We start from the raw sequence: 20,228 nt of genomic DNA, 5'->3' as shown, positions 1-20,228 counted from the left end.
AGACACCTTATGTTTTAACACACATAAGATAGGAACTTGTAACAAACTCTGCTTGAAGTTAACATTGAATGAGTAGCAGCAGATTTGGGCTTTCTTCTTCTCAATGCTGTTGCAAATATGTGCATCTCCCTTCTTGCATTAAAGGATTTAATTTCCTCATTTCTGGAACATGCAATGAGCAGTTTAGAAGTCCCATGATAAAACAGATGAGGGAGTGGGCTGGGAATTTGCAGCCCCAGTTCTTACTTACTCCACTGCTTTTGGGCACATATCAGCTACGTGGCTTTGTAGGAGTGGAAGGTAAGATTCCCTGGCTGGAGGTACAGAGGTGGCAGTTCCCTGGGAAGCCAGCACAGGGTACTTTGGTCCACACTCCATTTGGCCTGTAGCTGCACTGTAAGGCCATTCATACTGCAGGGTGAGGTGGGTCCACATAATTGATCAAGTCTTTGTGAAAGGAGAAAATGGTGTTTGTATGACTCCTCCAGGACACTGTGTGTAATACCAACCTGCCCCATTCCATGAGTGCTCCTGCACTTCATACTGAGAGCAATGACCAGGAGAATTTAGACATGCTGAGTACTGCCGAGATCACCCCTAAGTGATCCTGGAGCTGCTCCAGCTGTGAGTAGCTGAACTCTAAATGCACTGGGCATCTCTCTCACCTGCTAGATAATCCCACAGACATGCTTTCAAGTGCCTATGGAGGTTGGCAGAAGCTCTGGCTTGTGAGTGGCTTGGCTGCAGGTGGAGCTCAGAGTGATGGACAAACATCCACAGGCAAACAGCACTTGGGCCTTCTGGAGCTAAGGCCCAAACTATCCTACTTTAGCCTGTGACAATTGTCACAGCTTATCCTCTCCCCTGCCAACTTGGCCGCCCCACAAACTCCACCTACTTTTAATGGGCTGAAGCTGTTCAGGATTTCACCAAAAAATGGGCACACAGTGGTTGCATAAATACAAACACCTGGTCCTGCTTTGTTTGAACAAACATGCAGTTGTCACCAGCCCTTAGCCATACTGAACTGGTGGCATGTGGCAGTGCAGTTCTGTGCTGCCTTTGTAGATACCAGCATGGCACATGCTGTCCACTTCAGTGTATATTCTTTGTAGAATGACTCCTATGCTCACTTCTTCCTGGTTTTCCCCAAAACAGTTGTATTCTGCTTTCTGTTTCCACAAAATAACTGTTAGCACAGTAAGCAATTAAGTGGTTTAACCATCCTTTCCAGTTCCCAGCTGGAGCCGTCAGGGTCTCTGGCTGCATTATTTAAAGTATTTAATAGATATGGAAAGATAATCTATTCATGACCTCTAAAAACTTGCCAATTATGGCATCCAGGGACTCAAGCAGTAATGGAAAACACCAGAGGATGCTGCAGGATTATAATAGTGTGTTTTAAATGTAACTAAAGCATTGAATACAACATGTGAAAACCAACTTAAGACCCAATCACCCTCAGTCGTAAAAATGCCAGCGAGGCTTTCGCTGATGACCACACCAAAGCAAACAGGAACTGCAGGTTTCGGAGACCTCATGTGCAGCCTGAACTTGTGCTCACAAATCTGCCGGCGGCACTTCCCACTTCGTGGCATTGCCATTTAGTGACAGGCACTCGGTCTGTGCCCGGCCAAACTCCAAACCCTGTGCGATGGCACAGGGCTGGATTGATCCTCCCCCTCCTCCCACACTGGGCCAAGCAGAGGTTAAACAGCCCTCTAGAGCTCACAGGCTGTGGATGGATCGGAGCTGCTGTGAGTGCACAGCCCCACAGGGGACCCTGCACTGTGTTTTTCACATGTTTAAAAGGATGTGAAGGGACAAGCATACCTCTTGGGTGCTGCCACAGCCTCTGAGATGCCAGAGAGCCCCAGGATGGATCGTTGTCTCTCTGGATTTTGTAGAAGCAGCCAGGGAGTGGCAGTGCTGATGGATGTGAGGGGCATGGTGGCTTTAAGCAGCTTGCACAGTGCCAAGCACACAGGGCTTTGCCACAGTGAGAGAAATCCTTCCTCTCCTCCTCCCATAATTGGTATTTTTATAAATTCAGTGATTGAAAATGTCCTCAGAATTAGAAACTATTTGGTCAAGAAGGTAAAATCTGAGCCTATCTATTGTATGAGCAATAGAGTGGCCAGCAGAATCACAGCAGTGACCAAACACCTGTACTGAGTGCTGGTGAGGCCACACCTCAAATTCTGGGGTCACTCTCCACAACTCCCTGACAGGAGGGTGCAGCCTGCTGGGGGTCAGTCCCTTCTCCTGGTAACAAACAAAATAACGAGGAAATGGCCTCAATTTGTGCCAGGGAGGTTTAGATTAGATCTTAGGTAAGATATCGTCACTGAAAGGGTGCTAAGGCACTGGAACAGGAGAAGTGGTGGAGTCACCATCCCTGGAGACATCTGAAAGACAAGCAGATGTGGCACCTGGGGAAATGGTTTAGTGGTGGCATTGACAGTGTCAGGTTAAGTCAGTGATGTTAGAGGGCTTTTCCAGCCTGAATGGTTCTGTGATACCAAACACCGATATATTTTTGATAAAAAATACCATCAGGCGCTGTTTCTGCAGCATCGACCCGGGAACATAGCACCTGACGGGCGGCAGAAGGGCAGAAGGTCCTGCTGAGCCTTCTCCCTGGTAACAGACGGTCCCAGCCCCGGTAAGGGGGGCAGCTCGCCCGACCCCTCGCCCTACGCCCACTAGGTGGGAGCAAAACGCCGCACTTGGAGCGCGCCCGGCGCTGCCGCCGTGTCTGTGGGACATCGCCGGCATCGGACGCTCGCCCACTTCCGGGCAGTGGGGCTTGGTCCCCCTAAAACTTCCCTGGCCTTAACCCTTTGATCTGCAGGATCCTCACTTCTGTCAGCTGGTCACAGCGGGTCCCTTACACGGTGCTGGTGGTGATAAGGGGAGCCATCTCTTTAAATTGTTTTTTCCGACTTTATTTGGGGGCATTCTAGTGCAGGTCACATTTTAGACATGTTTCTGTGTCTCAGTTTGTATCTCTGGAATGCCTGAAATACAGAAGGTACAAACAAGCCTTTCCTATTTCTCATCTTGAAGGGCTTAGCAGAGCTCTGGCTGAGGGAGGTGGTGTGCACACAGTGGGACACTGCTCTGCTGAAGCAGGACATGGTCACCTGTCTGAACCAGGAAATAAATTAAGTTCAAAGTGCTAGTGCTGCTTCCCTAGGCATGGTTACCATTACATAGAAAGCAACCTGGTTCCATGTGTCATCCCAATTACTCAAGAAATGGAATAACAAAGTGCCATGCCCAAGCTCAGGAAATTGAGAGCACACCCATAAGCAGCCAGCCTGGGTTGGAGCCTTTGAAAAACCACAGCAAAACTCAGCAGGAGAGCTTCATACAGGAACACTCATGAAACAGAGAAGAGAAACAAGCCCTCTCACAAGCTCCTCTGGACCCCGATGTTGGAAAGGGAGTGATTTGTTGTTACCCATAAGGAACTGGACTCACCTGAGAACAGAGGGGTGTGAAGTGCTTGAGCCTGTAGGAGGCTCTGCTTCCTTGGCTCAGCTCTTACCTTAATGCCCTGTGAATCCTCCAGGACCGGAGGGCTGGGAAGGCATTTCACTGGTTCCAGCCTGGTGTGTTTGGCCCAGCAGCCCGGACAACACAGACATATCACAGAGCTCACCTGGTGTGGATTTGCACTGGATTTTGAACAGATCCACATTTTCCCTCTGTTTAAGGACTAGTATCCTTCCTGCTGTTTTCTACTGAGAGATTACTTTATCAAAACATCCTCTAGACAGCAAAACTGCTCTGGGTGTCAATTTAGGGTCTCTCCTGCTGCAGAGAAATCAGATCATTCCATGCAGTGAGGAGCAGGGCTGCAGAGTGCCCAGTGTCTGGTTCCTCCCTCTAGTGGCTGCTTCCCAGGGGAGAGGAGATTTCATGTCAGCAGCTACACAGGTCATTCACTAAAAACCTCTGAAGAGCCTTTTAACAAAGTCCTGTAACAACAGGACAAAACGGGGAATGGCTTCAAACAGAAGGCAGGCAGGTTTAGGTTAGACAGTAGGGAGAAATTCTTCCCTGTGAGGGTGGGGAGGACCTGGCACAGGTTACCCAGAGAAGCTGTGGCTGCCCCATCCCTTCAAGTGTCCAAGGCCAGGTTGGACAGGGCTTGGAGCAGCCTGGGATAGTGGAAGATGTCATTGCCCATTGCTCATCCAGTCCCACCCTCATCCAGGGTGGGACTGGATGAGCTTTAAGGTCCCTCCCAACTCAAACCATTCTATGAAATGTTCTGGTGATACCTAAGCAGTACCTGAGCTCTGAGCCCCTGCTGCCCTTCAGCCTCCAGGCAGCGCCATGCCCACCAACTCCTCCTTTGCAAAGAGTTAAATGACAGCCGGAAATGCTGCTGGATTTCAGGCTGGAAATCCCAAAGATGTGAATGGGTGGAAAAATCCAGCATCTTCCTCTTCACAGACAAACCGGATCTGTCCCTTCTCCTCAGTCCTTTCTCCCCATTGACTGCAGCTCTCTCTGCTGCAGTCGTCACATCCTCAAGCCTTGCACAGGGCTGTTCCTGCCAGGGCAGAGGGATCCACAGGGGCACAGCCGATCATCTTGCTGGTCACTCTGCACACCCTGGGCAGTGTCCAGGGCCAGATTTGCTTGCAGACACATTAAACTGCTCCACAAAGGGCCATCATTTCCCAATCTTCCTTCCAGCCTCCTGGCTGCCACTGCTATCTGATACCTTCTCCAACTGTTCACAATTAAAACATGACCAAAGACTTGACTGCCTGGAGTGATACGGATTATCATCAGCAACAACAACAAAAAAAGGGAAATGCACCGTTGTTTTTATTTTCAAAAGCTTTTAATAGGACACATTTGTTTTTGTCAGTTGTAAAGATTTACACTTGTTTTTTCTTCTTTTTTTTTTCTTAAAAAAAAAATCCTATCCTTTTTCCAATTCTCAAATCCAAATCAAATTTTCTCCATGAGTACCATCTTTTGTTGCCCCGACCAAAAGACTTTGTTTTGGCCGATATACCTGATACAGTATAACAATATATTAACTATTAAATACAAAGTTCTGTCATATATACTAGGTTGTTATGGACATTGCTATGGTACTGCACCTACTCTACTCACCTTGTGTAATAGTGTACATGGGTTATTATAGCCAAAGGGGCAGAAAAGGGGAGACTGGGCATAGCCTAATTTACAGTGGTAATGCTTTTGGTGTTTGTTTTTTTTTTCTTGTTTTTTATTTTCTCCTTGAATACACCTAGTGCTGAGTGCAATCCACAGAAGTCAAAAACAGTGTTCTTTGTCCTCCTCCAAAATACCTACAGTACAAACCTCTAACCAAGTTTTGAAAAATCACTTCTATGTGCTAGGGGCTGCAAGAACAGAATTTATGTTTTTCCAGACACGTCTGCAGTCTCTTTTCCCCCATTGTGTCAGATTGGCAGTAACAAAATATCCTCCTCCCATCTGCATACAGTAAATCTACAGTAGTAAAGTGCTGGTGTGCTTGAATGAGCTGGGGAGCCATGCAACTACTTTACCATGGACAGGGGCTGAGCTTTGGGGGGAGATGGGGGTGTGTTTTATGTGGGTACAGTTCTTGGACAGTAAATAGCACTGCAATATTGTGGAACTTCAGCTTAGCTGCTGACTCCCGAACACAACCTGGATGCAGGCTATGAAACTATGCTCCACATGTTGTAACAGAGCAGGCCTCGCTCCAGGTTTACAAAAAGAAACTCGAAGATAAGAGCTGCTTCTGTTGCCAAGATGCAGCGCAGACTTTTAACAATTTCTCTATAGATTTCTACAAAAATATAAAAAATTCTATCAACATAACCATTCTACAGAATTCCTGTGGATTTTGTACATTTTGTTTAAAAAAGTCAAATTCTATAAAACCCTCCCGAAGGTATTTAAAATTATTTGAGTATTATTGCATGTGCTGCAGTACATTTGTATTTGTGTTTCAAAAGGGCATCTAGAAAAAACTTATCTGGTTTAGAAAACAATCTATTTTACATGTAATTCTTTTCCTGAAAGCATCATCATAGAGTATCTTTTATTTGCTAGTCTTTACTGAATATTAATGTATGATGTAAACTTTTTTTTACTTCCACAAACCTTGTCAGTAGGCAAAAACCCAAGGATTAAAATAGAAGAGCCTTTAGGCTTTCTGTTACGTTTGGAGTTGAACATTTGGATTGACGTCACATCACTGCTTTGTGCCATGATTTCAAGCTAAAATGTTCAGTGGGTTTTTTGTAAGGAAGGATCGGAAAAGTAGTATCATTCCAGCTATGTGAACACAATCCTAATCATTGAGGTACCAGGGATGGCAATTTTAGTGGCCTAGCTAGTTTCCAAGCTATTTAGCACATGTAAAAGGAAAAGCTAGGGCTCATTATTGGGTGTAAAACCAAAAAGGGATTAAGAATATTTCTCAGGCTTAATGCACTGTAATTTTATTATTTCCTTAAATATGATCTGGGGGAAGAAGTGATGAAAGGTTTGTTTGAAATCATTGCTTTAGACAGGCTTAACTCTGGATTTGGGCTAGCATATCAAAGAGAGCGGGCTCTGTATGGGCCTGTGGTGAAGAGGGGAAAAATGTCCCAGCCAAGAATTAATCTAACTGCACTAAATAGTACAGAATGTTAATCCTCCTACTTCAAATACACCGATTGCCTGACTTCCTGCTGAAAACCCTTACATTTCTCGTGGACATGTAAATCAGTAGGGATTGTTTATGGAGTAAACATCCTCAAGTGAAAATAAAGGGGCCTAGGGCCTCACATAGGGTGTTGGGTTTGAACAGCATCTTCTCCTTGTGTGTACACTCCAAGCTAATGTAGATACACGCGGTGGAAACAGCCTAATTTCTGAATTGATAAAAGGCTGTACATCAGCATGTTGTAGTGATTTGCAAAGATTGGTAGTTGTCAAAATTTACAAACTCCCGACTGACAGAATTAGCACAAATCCTCCTCCTGCCTGTGCTGGCATGATCTGTGGACTTGGTTTCAAGCCTCTGACTATTGGCACACTTCAAAGCATGCCTGCAGTCTAATTTAGCTTACATCTTAATGTGATTTCATGGAAGTGGAGTGGAGTTAATGTCTGGCTTCCATCAGTCATGAGGTGTCGAATGGGGCCAACCTTGAGTGGTTTTCAGGCTGTGCTGTCCAGTTTTACAGATTGCTTTTGGCAGAGGACATTAGCACAGGAGTAAACAGGTAATTTTTGAGATGATTGATGTTGTAAAGTAAGGACATGAATTCTGGGTTTATCCAGTTTGTATCATCATGTTGCTGCTTAAGGCTATTGATAGATTGGAAATAAAATTGCAGTTGGGGTCATGTAAATTAACTCTAGCAGTGATAGCAAAATACCTGGCTATTTTACTGAAAACCAGTAGTCATTTCGGTACCTGCAGACTTTCTGTAAAATAACTTGCAGAAGTGCCTTGATTCAGTAGAACATGAGCATATGATTTTAATTTTCAGGAATTACTTTAATGTGATCAACCTCCAGGCATTCTAGGCAAGAGCTTAACTTTGGGCATGCGCTTAAGCCTATTGTTGTGCCATGTCTGCCCTGATTTCACCCACTGCAAGTCTTAAACTTGATCTCACTCTCTTTTCCACAGAGTGCAGAGAGAAGGAGCTCCACTGAAAACAGAGGGATGAGGGAGGTCTAAAACTCAGCAAAATAAAAAGTCCATCCTGGAAACACTGCAAAAACATCTTGGAAGTGACCACAGGCGTCTGTTGTCTGTTCCCTAGGAATGCATGAAAATTAAGCATTGACATGATTTTGTGAGTTGCCAGTGGATGATCTATAACATCCACTATGATCCTTTCATAATTCAGTATCTTGTACTGTTAAATGGCTCTGCCTTCACCATCTTCAGACATCAGCATCTTGGACCTTCCTGGGTCTGAGCACTTGCTTTCATACTCTGAATGTCAATTTTATGCAAGATTGGAATATTTTGTTTAAAAAATTGCAACTGCTTTTCTGTACTACACAAACAATTGTTTTCCCAGAATATCATCGAAGTTCAAGGGGAAAAATATATTACATTAAATAATCCTTATTTACTGCTGACTGTGGGATACATTTCCTCTGTAACGCACTAATTAGCTACATTTTGTGCTTTGCAAAACAAAATGAAACCCAAACAAAACAAAACAAAACGAGAAGGGAATAAATATATACTTTTTAGGTTAAAATATTCGTAAAAACCAACTTTATCTCAGAAATATTCCGAGATACATAAAATAGAAGAAAATTAAATGAGTCTTTAGTGACAAAATGTACTACATCCCATGATACTAGATTCAATTAATTTAATAAAATATAATATACATATAGATTCTGCACATTGTATTGCTTTTACCTAAGCAGAACATATGCTTAAGTAAGCGTGATATAGGTTAACCACTCTTTTAACCAGCTGGTTCTTTAATCTTTCTTTGGAAATTTTTTACCCAGTGCCATTTTGGAGTACAGAGTTTTTATGATTTTTTTTCTATTACATGAAAGGAAGAAGACATTTGGCACCAACAGAAAAGTAACTCAGGGGTCCATTTCTGTTTGATCAAAGGAAAAGCTAGGAAGTGTCAACAAGTCTTTCTTTGGGGTAGGAGATGTTGACATACTGTCTGGAAGCAGTGAATCCCCTATATCCACTGAATCCTTGGACTCACAGGATGGAGCACGCCTCCTCAAGCAAACGTCTCCACTGGCAGGTGAGATGCTGTGGGATCCCCTAGGTACCAAACTCTGCCCATCAGGTGGATCTATAGATATACAAGGAGGGCTCAGTTTCTTCTTCTGCCGTGTACCTTGCAAGCATTCCATTTCACTGACCACCTGACTTATAAAGCCAGAAGAGCTGGACGTGGAATGGTGCTGAGGGCTGTTTTCTATGGAACAAATCTCTATTGAATGTCTCCTTTGATCATCTAACCAAGAGGGCGGTTTTTTTAGCAGACCCTGGGTGTCTACACTGTGATATTTCTTCAGGTCCTTCAGTATCACGTTGCCAGTATTGCCCACGTTCCTCTTAGGTGTGAGAGGCTGACCCTCCGAACAGGCACTCAAGGCTGTGCAAGTTTCTGAAGTGAAAGGCTCTGAGGAGCTGTTTATTTCAGATGCTTCTTGGTCCATTGAATCTTCAGGGGTCTCCTGATACGAGTCTGCACAAGCACAGGATGCTGGTGCCTGCTTTGAAATATTATACTGATTGTGGGAATGCTGCTGCGTATGGACACTTGCCCGACTCCAGGCAGCCAACTCATTCACTTCTGAGGGCATCAGAGCCACTGGTGACTCCTCCTTGGGCACAGTGGGAACATTTGGGTCAGAGAGTTCACTCACCTCGGTGTGGAGATTCTCCTTGCTATCCAGAGAGTCATTCCTTATAGCCATCTGTATCAGAGCGCAGAGGGGTTGGGGAGGAGAGGAGTTGCCAGGTGAGAGAGACAGACCAAACAAAGGTTAGTACAGACAAGGCACAGCATTTAAAGGGCACTCAGCTCTGCTGAGATCCCTCAGCACAGACCCACTGACTCCTATAACAACCTGTGTTGTGGGTTCGACCAGTTCTCATTGTCAGGGATCTGTGGGTTTGTCCCTGTGTGACAGCCCTTCACTCTTCCTAAATGGTTGACCTTTAGCTTTCTCCTCTAAGGATGGAGGGCTGCAAAACCAGAATGCCCCCACCCAAACTTACTCACATTCTTGTTATGTTCTTGTTATGTTCTTGTTATAAGGATGAAGGTCTACAGCAAAGCCCTCCATAATTTCAGCAGCACAGGTGTGAGCAGGAGAGAAAGATGTGCAAGTGAGCCTGTGTATTCCCTTCTCTAGCTCAGGTGATGCTGAGGGCCTGGAATAGGATCCCCAGAGCCAGCAACACCAGAGCAACTCTGCTATGTGCCAGCATCAAGGCAATAGCCTGTCCCTGGCTTTGGTCCCTAGGCTGGAGCCACAACTCTGCACCATCTTATGGCAGAAGCTGGAAGCACTGGAATCCAAAGCTGGACTAATAATAATAATCCGTAATTATTTCAATTCATTCTGATGCTTAAGTTCAGGCTTCCTAAGGCACATTTTGCCTTGGCTGTCTGGAGCCTTTCTCAGCATCAATGCCCACTGGCAGAAGGAACCTTGGGCATGTTTTGAAGGCTTTGCCTTTTCACTTGTCAAAAGGCCTTGTCAAAAGACTTTATAAATCAACCACATTAACTGGCCCTTAAAGGCAGAGTATCTGTTTGAGAAGACTTTTAAATGATCTTAAAGATAAAAATCTTCACAGGGAAATTTGAAAGAAATGCGTACACTTGGTCCCAGTCCTTTAGAAAACTGTAAGGAGATGAAATGATGAAATTCCTCATGCTAAGGAATACTTCTGTGACAAATCACCCCAAAATGATCATACACTTTATATAAATATTGTCCCACAAGGATCATTTGAGCCAAATGATCTCTATCCAGCAAAGCCCTCATCAGCTGCAGTGCATCCATGTGTGCACAGAAACACCATAGTCTATTGCAGCATCTGCACATTGCGCTCCCTTTGTCAATGGGGACAACTCAGAGAATATTTAATATGGCAAACAATTTCATCCAGTGCTGGTGAATCCTTTCTAGTTAAAATTTCACAGCATAATGCTGGCAACTAATCAATCAGGAGTGAAGTTATTCTGGTCTCCTCAGCACCAGTAGTTTTAATGAGTATTTGGGAGAAGAAATCATGTTCATATCCTGAAAAGAGACACAGACCACACAGAAGTTGAATACCGAAGCAAAAAGTAATTGTTGTCATTACTTTTGCTTGCACACCAACCTGTGTTGCACACCACGACAGTATTAGTCACCACCAGCTCTTTCTTTCTCTATGATACAGGCATCTGTGGTTGTTGTTAGTAGTAACAGTACAAATGTTTTACTGGTTTTAGTGGTTTGTTTGAAAAATAAAAGGACCCTCTGCCATCTCAGAGGGGTGTACACCTGTAGCAGCCACAGCTTGGTGTGGGCTACACCTTTGATACAGAGTCCTGGAACTACAAAATCAATATAGGTTTAATTTCAGGTAGAATTCCTCTGGAGAAAAGCCTTTGTGCCATGCACGGCCGAGGAGCACAATCCTCAGCGCGAATGTTTTCCCAAAGCATCCGATCCACTCATCTTCCTCTGCAAGTGCATCGCTAATTGTCAAACATCCCGGAGTCTAAACTGGACGTTACTGTGGGGGCTGTGCTTGCTCTCCAGCACTCTGGAGGGAAAGGGAGGTTAAACACACAGGTTTTAATGTTCAGGGAAAGTGAAAGGACCAGGTATGTGATGGACAAGGTTTATCTATTATGGATTCAGGAGAGGAGAGGGCATGAGTGGAAAGAAGAAAAGGAAAAGGAAAAGGAAAAGGAAAAGGAAAAGGAAAAGGAAAAGGAAAAGGAAAAAAAAGCCAAATCAGAATTGCATGCAGTATATGTAAAGATAAGGATAATTGGGTACTGAAAACCAAACTGCTTTGCCAGTTTGGGCTATTTGATGTGCTAGTGAGATACTAGTGGTAGCAATAAAAAGGAGTCAAGTAGAGAGCACCTGAGCAAGCAGAAGTGCTGCGGCTGTAAAGGGAATTTTGCCTTTTAAAGGACCAAGTTTCCCAGTGTCTGGCCATCTAGATTGCAATTAACAGTAACAGCATATCACCAGAAAAACCTCACTGCTCTCATTAGCCAGACTGGGAGCTCCTTGCTGCTCAGGAGCCTGCCCAAGGCAACCCCTCATGGGTTTGCCAATGGACTGTATCAGCTCACTGCCACAAAACTCTTTGCTCTCTGACCTGTCACTCCATGAGCATGTTCATGTCACTGAAGGAGCAGGGAGAGGGAGAAAAGGAGGACAATAAATTGACTTAAACTTATGAAAAGGTCTACAAAAGGAAGCCATCAAAGAGGTGAACAAAATTAGACTGGAGATGTCTAACATGGTAATTCATTCTGGCTAGATCGCTTTGAAAGGATGGGTCTGTTATTCATTAGAAAGCAAGAGAGAGTGGTTATGAACTGGAATCATGACATCAATTAGTTTCCCCATTAGTGGTGATTGGGATAGCTGGCCAACCCCATGCAAATGAATACATGCAAGGAATTCCTTATGTCAATTTAGTATTACAGACTAATGTAATTGTTAACCTTGGTACTTCACATCCATTTCTAGAGCTTAATGAATCAACTGTCTAATTTGTCAATGTTGATTAAAAGATGAAAGAAATGGGAATATTTTTATACAGGAAAGAAATTGCTTTTGAAAAAATAGAACTGATCCCCTTTGTGTATGTAAAATAAGGCATGGAAATACTGAATAAAGCAGAGTTTTTGAATCAGATGTGCTTCTGGTCCTGGTCCAGCTGCACAATCATTGAAATATGCTTAAAAATGTGAGAGTGAAGCACAAGTTTAAGTATTTTACTAAAAAAAGATAAGTCTAAACTTATGCTTCCAATCAACCAGACTGGAATCTTTGATTAGATCCCTTAGATTTTTGATTGAATCAGGATTTAAATCAATGCCAGGCAAAAACCAGAGATAAAACTGGCTACAAAATAAAACATGTTCTGCTGTGCATAAAGTCAAACTTTTTAAAAGCTCACAGTTGATGAAAAAATATTTTAATTTTCAATTCTCACTGTAAAACTAGTATGCGTCTCATGATGGATGCATATGAGATAACCAATTTCCATGAAACACTTCTCTTTTGGAAAACAAGAGGAGTCAGAGGAGGGCTGGCCTGGGATGGAGCCTGCAATCCTTGTGTCCTTTCAAGCACCAAAAAAATCACAGCAGTTAAGAATGAGTTTCTCAACCCCAACAAGCCCCTGAGGAGCACTTGGCTGCATTTATGAAGAGGATTAAAAAAAATAAACGCTAACAATGTGGAGAAAATTTAGGCATGTTGCCAAAGGACATGATACTCATAATGCGTGTTCTTTGGAGACTCCTGGATGGCTTTCAGATCAAAAACCACCAACCATTTTGTTATTTCTGTAGGAGAATTACAGTTCTCTGGAGGTTTCTCTGTGAATCCCTCCTTGAATTTAAAGGATGGTTAACCAGGAAATGCATCAATATAAAAGCCCAGCAGGTTTATGATCATAAGTCTGCTTACCTGTCTGCGGAGCAGCCTTTCAGCAGAAGGGGAGTGTGCCTGCTGGGAGACCCGGGGCTTGCTCTCCCCCACCAAGTGGTCGTGAGCTCTTACATGGTGGAAATGGTCCTTTGGAATTTGCAGGAGGGAGCTGGTGTCTGCCGGCTGTGACTGCACTGATGCCTTTGAACCTTGCAAGGGGGAGAAGAGGCAGAAATGGGATGTGTTCATCCAAGGGTTGTGTCCCAACCTCAGTGACCTCCCAGGAAAAACTGCTCTGCTGCACCTTGGATCAGACAGGCACAGCGAAACCACTGAATTCAGCAATTGGCTCTCCAGAACTGGGAAAAAAACTCCCATCTACTAATAAATTACTCCAGCATTGTCTATTATTTCATTTTTCCTGGCATTTTCCCCTGATACAACTGGGACTAGCTCCTGTTGAGAACAGAAGACAAGGAACTACAAGTTCATCTGAAGTGGCAATTCCTGCATCTCTGCTTTTGGGCCAATAACTACGTAGGCAGCCTCACTTCTGAGCACTGCAAACATCTGACTTTGAAAGGCTGGAGGTGTCCCCATGCCTGAACCCGCATGGAGACCAACTGCTGGGATCTCCAAACCAGCATGCACACACTGGAAATGAAGTGAAAGGAAACAGCACCTGGCAGCTCTCAAGGCTGGTTTTACAAAGCCTCCCAGAAGAAGGAAACACATACTCTCCAACCTCTTCCTGACCCTTCATGGTTGCTGGCTACTACTTCTAAAAGATTAGAAACTCTGTGTGCTCCCCTCACACACAGGCTAAATGTTTTTCAAAACAATTCATTTAATCTGGACTGCATCCCAGAGAATTTCATTTGTCCTGGAATCTTTCCCAGAGCAACAGCCCCATTACCAAGGAGTATTCAAACAAATGCCTCCTGCAAGTGCCAGTGTTTCTGACAACAAAACCTTCTCAGCTTGAAATATTGTGGCTTGGTTGTGGTGATTTATTAGAGGTGCCTGGCACCTTTTGCTGTCTTCACTGCATTCTATAATATTACAAACTGTAAACAGGTGGTGGTGACTTCCCCCACCCTGAAAAGCAGTGACATTGTAGGTGGAAGAGGACAGTGATATGTCAGAATGTGGGGACCTTACACACCCCCAGCACTAGGGCCTGCTGAAGATGATTGGAATTTCACCAGCAGGAGAAAAACACAAAAGGTTTAATTGCCTATTGTGGTTATTATTGGAATAGGATCCCAATATTACCAGATGGAACGTGCCTGGGCTCATCTGGCCTTGCTGCTGGACCAAAGGTGGCAGCGCAACAGGTTGTAAGGCATCAGCTTTACCTCTCCAAAGTATTTCTGATACACCTCAGTGGAACAGTTGTTCCTGTGGATTTACAAGGGTGCAATGCCTGTCCCCAAAAAGCCAGGGCTGTCAGATAGGGCTATTCAGGTTCTCCGAACTGAAACTGGGAAGTGAAATTTTGAAAAAGAAGGGACTCCTAAATTACCCAGTCCCTTGCTGATGTAATTTTTGTTCAAGACAGTGCAAATACATCCCAATTAAAGGTCAACAATGAAGCACTGGAAATTCCCTCTGCAGCAAACATGATACTTTCATATGGCCAGGAATTTCTTGACTGCTACAGAGACCCATAAATTCTAGCTCAACTGAAGGTAATGGGAGATTTGCTATTGCTTTCTATGGGATTTTAGCTGCACCATTAGCATTATGTGCAAACAGGTTCTTCAAAACACCACTCTTGACCTTGAGAATTGTGTATTGTGGCAGAGATTTCTCAGAACACCAGATTCATCTTCCTTCCTTGGGCCCACATATTTTTTTTTGCTTCCGTTCAACAGTAGCTATTCATCCAAATTCTTTTTACTATGCAAATTTCAACATCTTATTTCTAATCTGTTCAAATCTCCTACCATTCTGAACATTGCTGAAATTATGTTTTGCTTAGAGGCTTTCAAACGGCAATGCTTGTAAAAACTTCACTGTCTTATTGGTGACAAATTTCTAAAATGATGGCATGTACAGACAAATTAAAGGTGGCTCCATTCACTTCCCAGCCCCAGGTAACCCCTGGCAGGCAGAAGAACTGGGGGTACAGAGACAAGTTCTGGGAGGCAACTGCAAGCACGGGGACAGAGGTGCAGGCAGGGAGAGCCCTCCCTGTACCTAAGAATATCTCTGAATTTAGCTCCAAGATGTATATCCCAACCATGCACACTGGGAAGAACAATTCCACATTCTCTCATTTTCCCATTCATCTCACACCAACATGTCTCTCAATTCAGCATATTTATGTCCATTTTATAGGCATTTAGAGACACCTTCTTCCCATCTTTCACAGATGTTCCCAGACAGAGCATCTGAACAGGTACTGTTGCAAAAAAACAGACAGGAGGAAATATTTCTCTACTGGGATTTCTCCTCTGGGGCCTGATGGAACAGATGGAGCCCAGGCTGTAGGGACTGTAACCTTAGGGAACCAGGCAGGATACAATCAGTGTTGAGCCAGGCCAATGTCACATTGTCAAAAAATTCTGAGGAAAGGAGCTATCTTAAACAGGGCATTGTAAATTGTGGAGGGTCTTTGCAAGTTGTGGAGAGTCTTTTGACAGCCATTCCACAGGTCTAAACACACGACTGGAAACCAGTGGCAATTTTCTCCTTCCTGCTGAAGAGCGTGGGAAACCACAACTCTTGTCCCATTGGAAAATCCTACTCTTGTCCCAGCTGAGAGAGGTGTACCTGACTGGGACTTGTGATGTGCTGGTTTCCTGTTGCCCAGGGAGGCAGGGCAGGGGCTGGAGTAGGGCGGCTGGAACATGTAGCTGTCATTTGGCAAGGAGTGGGTGCGTCCCACCGAGGGCTTCCTCACGCTCAGCAGGTCCTTGCTGGGGGACAGGGTCAGTGTGTCGTCCTTGTAGCGGAGATCAGCCTGAGGGGAAGAAAAATGTGAGGAAGGCAGGTGTGGAAGGGTGGGAAAGAGGAGAAGTACCCAGAAACGCGAGTGACAGCCATTGCAACCAGGATGGCACGATGGGCATGCACAGGGTGCACGAATGGATCTATGAGGGAGCCATCCCCCTTTGTCGGGGTTGTCAATAAACTCTCACACAATGGATCACAGAAACAGGAAGCCACAACGTAGGAATAAACCATGACTATTTCAGAGATATGCAAAGAAGGCATCATGCCTCAAGGTCAGCAAAGGTCACATGCTTGGCAGAACTTTAACCCTCTCTAGGTGCCCTCATCAGCAAGACAGGCTTTTGCAAAGGTGAGTAGTTTCCTCTTTTAACATTAAAAGAAAGAAAAACAAACAAAAGAACCCCAACCCAAATGCAAAAACTAGTTTATAAAAAATATTTTCTGTTCTGGCTCACAGCACAATTTTATTGGATTTTCTTTTCACATAATGAATAACTAAACCTATTTTATTGAAAAGGATATCTAAACCTACTGCTTCAGGGTGAAAGCCATTCTCTAATTAGAAGGGATCTAATGCAAGCAAGGGTTATTGTATATATGTTGACTGTGGACTTTTTACAGCCAAAGAGACTCTTGGAATGGGCAGCCCCAGAGGCAATATTAAGTGGATTCAGCTCTGATTTAATAAGAAAATATCTCCATCCCAGAAATGTTCTTGGGTGTTATTGTCATGGAGAGTATTAGCAAAAATGGAAGCAAAGTCATCTTCCCAGTGTATTTCTAATGAAACAATTATTTAATTGCTAAAATGCCTCAAGTGAAAAACACAGGAGTAAGTTTGTGCCACTGTAGTCTAGTACAATATTTGGCTGATCATTTTTGGAAAACTTTAGATCTTATTTTCTGAAAAATTTTCCCTTCACTCAGTGCATTACAGATTTTCTGGAATCAACACAGATTTTTTTGATCCCAATTTTATCCTTCAGTCATAAAAACAAAATTTCATGATGTCATTTATTTGCATAAGAAACAGGATGAGATTAAAAGGAATTTGCAAAAAGAATAAAGGAGATCACTGTTTCAAATTTAATGAACAAAACAGGTCTGCACTGCCACACAGCATTTGTTTCAGTCCTTGGGAAACTGCTGATTTGGATAGAGCTTGGACACAGACTAGATAAGGGAGACTGCAATCTCCTGATACAGCTTGGGAAAGGAGAGCAAAACCTGTGCTGGTAAAGCTGAGAGTTTGGATTTGGGAACCTCTCTGTCCCTCCCTGCCTTCCCCTTCTACCCACTTCATGCTGTTTTGCTGTCATACTACTGAGCTTACAGCAGAAAAGGCGACCTGAAACCTGAGATCTCAAACTCAGACTCACCTGAATCTGAACATGAGAACTTGGATTTGAGATCCCATCCAAATCCAACCTTCAGTGAACCGTTAGGTTCATCTGGATCCAATATGGGTTATTTCCACTTTTGGATAATCTTGGGGCAAATTTCATGAGTGAAATTCATGAAAACCATTGAAAATGGCTGCAAAATGATCTTCCCAGGTCAGGCTACAGAGCAGTGGGAGCACATGACTTTTTGGTACAGTGGTACTTCTGAAAAACATGTTGTTTTGGCTTGACTGAAAACAAAATCCAAGTTTTCCTTGAACCAAAAAAAAAAAACAAACCAAAAAAACAGACCAAAAAACAAACCCCAAAAAAATACAAAACCAAAAACCAAAGCAACCAACTAACCAAACAAAAAAACCCCAATCCAAATATTTTTCAACTAAAGCCACATCTAAATGAAGTGTAAAAATATTGCATTTAGAAGATATTTCAATGAAAGCTTGCAGTTTTTCAGGGGTTTGGGCAACTCTTGTGACCAAAAACTTTTTGGTATGGATAAAAATTCACAAACCCCTTTGTTCAACACAGTTTTGCCTTTTTTTTGGAGAGGGGAGAAAAAACATCTTTCCTGGCTGTACCTTTGAGACTTTGCAGTGCTGTCAAACAAGATTGTCTAATCTGATTCAAAACTAGGAGGGTTTCTCCTCTGTCCAACTCTCCATACTAATTTTGAAACAAAAAGCCTCAAACAAGAAGTAAAATGGAGTCCACAAAATCTTTTGCACAGGATGCCATGAAGCATGATGGGAAATATTGTCACGGTTTAAGAAATTTTTCTCAAATAAGTGCTAATTAGGATGACAGTCAACTAATGTGGCAGAAAATTTATGAACAACACAAACATCCAAAGGTAGGTACATGAACAACAACAAAGAAAACAATAATGATCTAAAATTTTGAGAAAGGAGTTATGTCTGTTGTACAGCAGAAAAAAAGCACTTGACTGTTACACAGCTAAAAATGTCTAATGTTTCAAAGAGGAGATGGTGAAGGCAGGGTTCAAAATACTGGTTATGTCAGTCAAAAAAACACTGAATAGTCAATTTTTAAAATTTTTTCAGCATAGTGGCTGCTAGAAAGAATTTGTGAAACAAGTATCATCTTGGAGAGATCCCCATTTGATATTTGTAAAAGAAACGGTCTGGCACCAATCATGCAAAAAGCCTTGTGGTGCCTGTGTTCATAATGACAAAAATCCACTCCAAATCAAAGTGTTAGGGCTGACCCTTCAGTAGAGGTCATGGGTCATTAGCTCATCACTGATTTGTTTCAGATGGGGAGGAAATTTCAACCTTGCTGCTTTCCAAAGCCTCTTTATTTTTACTACTTATTTTACTTGTAGAAAACACATTGTTTATACATAAGACACCAAAAAGAAAAATTGTAACAACCACTCATTCCTTGCAAGGGGCCAAGATTGTGGACAAGAGTGACAAAACCCAGGACCTAATGGCATTAAGGACAGCATCCTGTTCAGGGAAGAGGTTGGTGCTATTTGGGAAGGGGCTGGAACTGGAAATGCCATTAGGCAGGTGCAGAGAGATGGGAGCAGTATTTCGAACCCTGTAAACATCAGACTACACAGTGACCAGTGTATGTACATTGCTTTCCAGAGCATTAAGTAAGTGTGTGTTAATGTCATCAGGAAAAGAGTCATCCGTCAGAGCTAAGGACCAGGACTTTTCAGAGAGAATATCTGACGTCAGAGATAGAGCCTCCATCTCAGCTAGAGGGATCTAAAGGGAGAAATGATTAAACATAAGAAACCAGGACACAAATCTTTTGGAAAAGAAAATTAAAAAAAGGAAAAAAAAGTATCATACTCTAAATACTTCCAGACACTAAAGCAATATCCCTGCAGTTGGAGAGCTACATCATACACATTGTTACCAGGGACAGAACATTAAAGAAATTAAATATAATGAAGAAATTAAAAAAGGAGTGGGACATTCATACTTTAGTGCTTACCAAGGATCCGGGAGAGGGTTTAAAACCATACACTAATGCTAGCATTGTATTTTGCCGTTCTTCTGTCTACATCAATAAGCAAAAGTAACACTGCTTTCATAATAGAGAGATTAATCCTCTTGGCTGTGATCAAATACAAGAGGTTTCAAGATCTGATTTCTCTGAAGTTGTTCCCCCCAGTAACCATCCTGGTTTCTAAGATAAACTTGTTGAGTCTCCAAAGACTCCCCAACAACAACACCATATTTTTGGGTGGGGTATGGAGTGTGCCTTTCCCTGTGCCCCAGGGAGGCTGCAGGGACCACTTTCCCCCACCACTCCCCCTTCCCCCCCCAAGAGGCAGGTGGGACCATAATTCACTTCCTCACAGATAAAAGGGCACAGGGAGAAACTTAAAACTTTATTTTGGTCAGCAAACACCTTTCTGGTGCTTTCAGCTCATTTTGGTTGGCTATAAGCCAGTGACACCAGTGGCACCAATAACTGACCTACTAAAAGAGCCAAATGCTTTTTTCAGCCCCCAAATGTCCCTCAGACCTGGTCCCAGCTGTCTCCTCTGGCGCTGAGAAATCCTGACTTGGGAATCGGCTCTACACAGCCACGCTCCTGTTTTCATGCATCTTGCGCACATGGATCCCCACTGAAGACATTCAAACAATCTATGAATGGCCTTATCAAATCATTGATGAAGCTCTCTCCCTAGAAACAGAGGTCTTTTTATAAGAAATGTGAAAA

The 20,228-nt window shown here is 43.3% G+C and overlaps 1 protein-coding gene across 21 annotated transcripts in view; it reads right to left on the bottom strand.

Moving 5' to 3' along the window:
• Window positions 1–4,826: 4,826 nt before the first annotated feature.
• CACNA1G (calcium voltage-gated channel subunit alpha1 G) overlaps window positions 4,827–20,228 on the bottom strand; it is a 148,032-nt gene continuing 132,630 nt past the window's right edge. For 12 of the 21 annotated variants that reach the window (XM_054516866.1, XM_036394463.2, XM_036394466.2 and 9 more), the window contains 4 exons: window positions 19,127–19,261; window positions 15,940–16,129; window positions 13,201–13,370; window positions 4,827–9,456 (listed from right to left, as the gene is read on the bottom strand). In XM_054516866.1, the coding sequence (XP_054372841.1) occupies window positions 8,602–9,456; window positions 13,201–13,370; window positions 15,940–16,129; window positions 19,127–19,261 (1,350 nt within the window). In that variant the 3' untranslated portion in view covers window positions 4,827–8,601. Of the gene's footprint in view, window positions 11,389–13,200; window positions 13,371–15,939; window positions 16,130–19,126; window positions 19,262–20,228 lie in introns of those variants that run through there. The other 9 variants (XM_036394474.2, XM_036394479.2, XM_054516867.1 and 6 more) reach the window with 6 other exon arrangements.

Source organism: Molothrus ater, chromosome 19, assembly GCF_012460135.2.
Source record: "Molothrus ater isolate BHLD 08-10-18 breed brown headed cowbird chromosome 19, BPBGC_Mater_1.1, whole genome shotgun sequence".
Taxonomy (NCBI): domain Eukaryota; kingdom Metazoa; phylum Chordata; class Aves; order Passeriformes; family Icteridae; genus Molothrus; species Molothrus ater.
The sequence above is the reverse complement of the archived record's forward strand: the minus strand, read 5'-3'. Positions and strand labels throughout refer to the sequence as shown.